The 1,702-nt window shown below is 50.0% G+C and overlaps 1 protein-coding gene across 1 annotated transcript; it reads right to left on the minus strand.

Annotated features, from left to right (window-relative positions):
* Positions 1-514: 514 nt before the first annotated feature.
* Positions 515-1,312, minus strand: LOC120846045. The gene has a single exon (XM_040217660.3). It carries the CDS (start codon positions 1,310-1,312, stop codon positions 545-547), a length of 768 nt encoding a protein of 255 aa, XP_040073594.1. The 3' UTR covers positions 515-544.
* Positions 1,313-1,702: the final 390 nt, after the last annotated feature.

The following is a 1,702-nucleotide window of genomic DNA, read 5'->3' on the forward strand; positions in this document are numbered from 1 at the left end:
GTCAAACGCAACTGTCTGAACCAGGCTTGACGTGAGAGAAAATCTGCAGCACATTTCACGGGTATTCCCAGAACACGCAGGACCAAGGGATGATCTTCAAAAGGCAATCGCGGAAAATAACGTCGATATTCAAGACACCAAAAAAGACAGTCTGCAAACACTTATCACCGCAATATACATAGTTCGAGCCCGTGCCTATATAGTTTCTCCTTGAAATCACTGCCATGCGGCACTCGAAACACGGATCTCGCGGTAACTCGCATTTGAATTTGTATTCAGACTGTATTTTTTATGTTGTATAAGCAGTGTGACCCCGCGGGGTCACACAGAAAACGTCCGTTTTCCTAAAGCCGCGGTTTTAGGAAAGCGGGCGTTTTCTGTGCCACTACACCCGGTGTCAACCATCCATGGTATAGGTCAGGTCAGGTCAGGTCAGACAACGTTTATTAAAAATGAAATTCAGCTGGCGGTTTACACTACGGTAGGGCCAGAGGGGAGGGGGTTATAAGGATGATGGAAGCGCGTAGGGTTGTAATTGTGGCAGCTACAAGTCTCTGCCGAGGTTGGCCGTCTTCAGAAAGTCGACCAGCGATCGGAGGATGAGGCTGCGTCGTTCTGAGTCTCCTGCCGGGTTTACCCATTCGTCGAGTGTTGAAGGTTTGTCTTCATGGTTGAGCGCTCCCAGGGCGTCATTGCGTTCTTGGTCGAGCTTTGAACATTCCCAGACCAAGTGTTGAGTGTCTGCTCTGAGATTCTCTAGGCAGTACTTGCACTGGTCTGGTTTTGGTACAAAGTCCGGATTCTTCTTCTTCTTTTTAGCGTCCGCCCATTTCTTCGTTATTGATGGAGTGACTGCAGCTCCTGCTTGGAGTCTTCTTAGCAGGACAGATTCGTGTCTTCGGAATCCCTTGGGAAGGCTTTCCCGTGCCACGTCTTTGTGCTTGTCGATAGTTTTCTTCAGAGCGATCCTGGCTGCTTTAATTTCCCAAAAAGGGTCGTAAAAGCCGTCAGGTTCGCTCTTTGGAGACTCGATTGGTTGTGACATTTGTGGTGGATTTCGATGGGTTCGAGAGGGCGCGGGGGCTTCGGAGTGGCATTGAAGGCAGCGGAGGAAGGAACGAGTTAACTCTCCTGCTGCCTCGTTGGCTATCTCGTTGCCCTCGATCCCTTCGTGACCCGGGATCCAGCGTACCGAGGCTCGGATGTCGCGCATCCTTAGCTTGATGGCCGTAGTCGTAATATTCTGAATCGCCTTGCACGTTTCTTGATGCGTCTTCAGTGAACGGATGGCGTCTTGGGAGTCTGTGAACATGATAATGCTCGTGCCGCATTGGGCTTCTTGTCCTAGTGCATTCAGGGCCTCTTCAATGGCCGTGATCTCAGCCTCTTGCGCTGTTCTGCAGTACGGTGCATGTTTGTGCAAGTAGTTTTCGTGTTTTGAACGTACCACGCAAGAGCAGCATTTCCTCGTTCACTGAAGGCTGCGTCGGTGTAGCAGACGATGGTATGTGAGTCGTTACATTCGATAATGGCTTTTACTTCCTCGGCGTGCTTCATTGCCTTGTGTCGCCGTCTTTCTTTGTTTTTTTCGCCGTTCATTTTTCGTGGTATAGGGGCCGATTGGGCTATGTCGATTCTCTCCCATGGTGGTAGTTGGTCTGGTATGGGTGTATTGTTCTCGAGTTTCCAACCAAGTAGTTTG

The sequence above is a fragment of the Ixodes scapularis genome, unplaced genomic scaffold (assembly GCF_016920785.2).
Source record: "Ixodes scapularis isolate PalLabHiFi unplaced genomic scaffold, ASM1692078v2 PGA_scaffold11__112_contigs__length_91849675, whole genome shotgun sequence".
Taxonomy (NCBI): domain Eukaryota; kingdom Metazoa; phylum Arthropoda; class Arachnida; order Ixodida; family Ixodidae; genus Ixodes; species Ixodes scapularis.

Coding starts and splice junctions, on each gene's coding strand:
- LOC120846045 (XM_040217660.3), bottom strand. CDS start 1,312: ATGTTCACAGACTCCCAAGACGCCATCCGTTCACTGAAGACGCATCAA.